The sequence below is a fragment of the Mycetomoellerius zeteki genome, unplaced genomic scaffold (genome assembly GCF_001594055.1).
Source record: "Mycetomoellerius zeteki isolate Tzet28-1 unplaced genomic scaffold, Tzet1.0 scaffold429, whole genome shotgun sequence".
NCBI lineage: Eukaryota > Metazoa > Arthropoda > Insecta > Hymenoptera > Formicidae > Mycetomoellerius > Mycetomoellerius zeteki.
The window spans coordinates 15,965-18,871 of NW_017257423.1; the positions used below are offsets into that span (position 1 = coordinate 15,965).

The 2,907-nt window shown below is 30.3% G+C and overlaps 1 protein-coding gene across 1 annotated transcript; it reads left to right on the forward strand.

The window, feature by feature from the left end:
- The first annotated feature begins 221 nt into the window (after positions 1-221).
- LOC108726569 (odorant receptor 4-like) lies at positions 222-2,672 on the forward strand. Its single transcript, XM_018454223.1, has 5 exons — positions 222-1,021; positions 1,291-1,390; positions 1,542-1,652; positions 2,217-2,372; positions 2,619-2,672. The coding sequence occupies exons 1-5, from the start codon at positions 222-224 to the stop codon at positions 2,670-2,672; spliced, it is 1,221 nt and encodes a 406-aa protein (XP_018309725.1).
- Positions 2,673-2,907: the final 235 nt, after the last annotated feature.

Here is a 2,907-nt window from a genome sequence, read left to right on the forward strand (position 1 = left end):
ATCCTTATACTCCTCATGACATGCGATGTTCTCTCAGACTTTAGACAATAGAAACTCTCGACGAATAATTATATCGATTGAATATACGCCCCTCTCGAAGTAACTTTGTAATGTTATAACGTTCATCAAACTCTTTTGAAGATCGGCGCAAGCGCTTCATCATATACCGGCGATGAATTGTCTAACCATCGCAGTGTACTGTACGCTTTCGTGTCGCGATCATGTCAAATACTAAAAACGCGCTAGAAAACAAGATATCGATAAAATATAACAATTATAGTTTACAATTTAATCGATGGTTTCTCAAGCCAATTGGTGCGTGGCCACAAAAAAATGCGAGATCAGTGTGGAAAATCTTTATATTATTACACATTTTCATTTGTTCAAGTATAATAGCAACCATAACGGCACCGTGTTTGTTATACGTATTATTTGAAAAAGTGAACATTAAGCAAAGATTGAACGTAATTGGACCACTGCTTCACAGGCTTATGGGCATGATAAATTATTGGGTGCTGTTAAAGCGCAGCGATGATATTCACAAACTAATACGACACATGGAGACAGATTGGAGTCTTGTACAAAGAATAGACGAACGTGAATTGATGCTACAACATGCCAAGTTCGGTCGTTCCGTCGCTATGATCTGTGGATTAATCATGCAAGGCGGTACGATTCTGTTCAGTTTAACAAGAGCATTGAAAACTATAACTATCATCGTTGGCAACGAAACTTTTACGACGTATCCCATGACCTGTCCGGTTTATAGCAAGATCATCGACACAAGATTTAGCCCTGTGAATGAAATCGCGTTGGTTCTGCAGTTTCTGTCAACATTCATACTGAGTTCTTCTACTGTCGGTGCTTGTAGTCTGGCTGCTGTCCTCGCGATACATGCTTGTGGTCAGCTGAATGTGCTGTCTATATGGTTACATGAACTTGTTCAGAATCAGGAGAAGAAAAATCATACAGCTAAAAAAAAACTGGCCGTTATTGTGGAACATCATCTGAGAATACTGAGGTATTTTACATGCTGATACTTGTTAGAAAATGCATATCTTAGAGCTTTATAAGCGAATTCTTTATATTTATTGAAATAATTTAAATCAGTCATTTAAAAATGAATATTGTCGTTTTATTTAGAATTAAGATAAATTTATTTTTATTTTCTAAGTGAGAGAGAGAGATAAAAAATCTGTTATCATTGTGTTCACGAAAAACATCGTTTCAATGTGCAAATAATTACTTATTTGTAAATGAATTCTTCTGTGTTACATTTATACATTTCAGTTTTATATCACGTGTGGAAAGTATTATGCATAAAGTTTCTCTTGCGGAATTAATGGGATGCACGATAAGTATGTGCCTACTTGGATATTATACTATTATGGTACGCTAGAACTGTAAGAAAATGAAAATCTTATTAGACATAAATAAATGTCATTTATTTATGAAAAACCAAACTGTTCTTTTCTATCAGAAAATATATATTGAAAACAATAAATTATACGATATAGATAAGTTTATATTTTAATTTTTAGGCTTGGGAAACGCTCGATACAGCAAAACTAACATCTTACTTTATTGTATGGTTATCGATGGGTTTCAATATTTTTATATTTTGCTACATCGGAGAGATTATCACAGAACAGGTAATATGTTGAGAATTAAAAAATACTGAAATGTCAGATTTTGACATATATTTATAACTAATTTTAAATTTATTAATTAGTCAATAACCGCATTAAGCAGAATATGTATTTTGCATGTATTGGAAGTTTTCTTTGCTGGGATATAACTATTCCTGTAGATTTTAATGCACTCGTATATTTCGCGCGCAGAAAAGTGTTGCAAAATGAACGTTCTTCTGAACATGGGCGTTCGTTGGTTTTAATTTTTCACTGAATTTAAATGTAGGAATTAATCATAATAAAGACACGCTGAGCGCTCATTGAGCTGCTTTGTTTTTTAAATGCAGCCAATACTTTTTAGAAAAGAGTAAAATATAATATTTTTATATTGATAGAGAAAAAATTCTACAATAAAACTGCCTTGCTTTTAACAAAATTGAATATTTTTCTTTAATATCGTGTAAATCCAAATTATCAGATTCTCTTCATTATTCATAAAAATTTCAAATTTTAACATTTTATATTATACAATATAATTGTTAATTTATATCAACATATTAAACAATATTTATATCAACTTATTAGTGCAAATATGTTGGGGAAGTGGCATACATGACTGATTGGTATAATCTACATCACAAGACTGCACGTGACCTCATTTTGGTTATTGCTCGATCGAGTAATGTGATTAAGATCACTGCAGGAAAGTTGTTCCATTTATCTATTGCAACTTTTGGCGATGTAAGTATGCAGATGTATTTTCCTTTATCTTGTTAATAAAAAATTAATAAGTTACATCTCCTTATATTTCATTGATTGCAAATGATAATCATTTTATATGAATTGGATTATCCATTATCTTTAAAACATCCATTCAATACATTCAATTATATGCGAGTATATGATTAAAAATTTCAAATTTTAATATAATTTGTATAATATATATTGTTTTTGTATTGTGTAGAAACCAGCATGTTGTTGTTCTAGGTAATTAAAACTTCCATAGCTTATTTAAATCTCTTGCGAACAATGACTATGTGAAAAATGATTGTGTGAAACATAAGTTAAGAAATATGAAAGATATATATTTTATATAGAACAAATTATCATATTCTAAAGAAAAGGTTTAATAAAAAAATCGACGATAATATCAAAATCAAGATTATAAGCTATTAAATTATTTTCAAAGATGTACACTACAATTTTTTATGATCCTCTCTTTATGCTTGTTATTATAATCTTTAAAGGTACTATATTTAAAGGTACTAATTTTTAT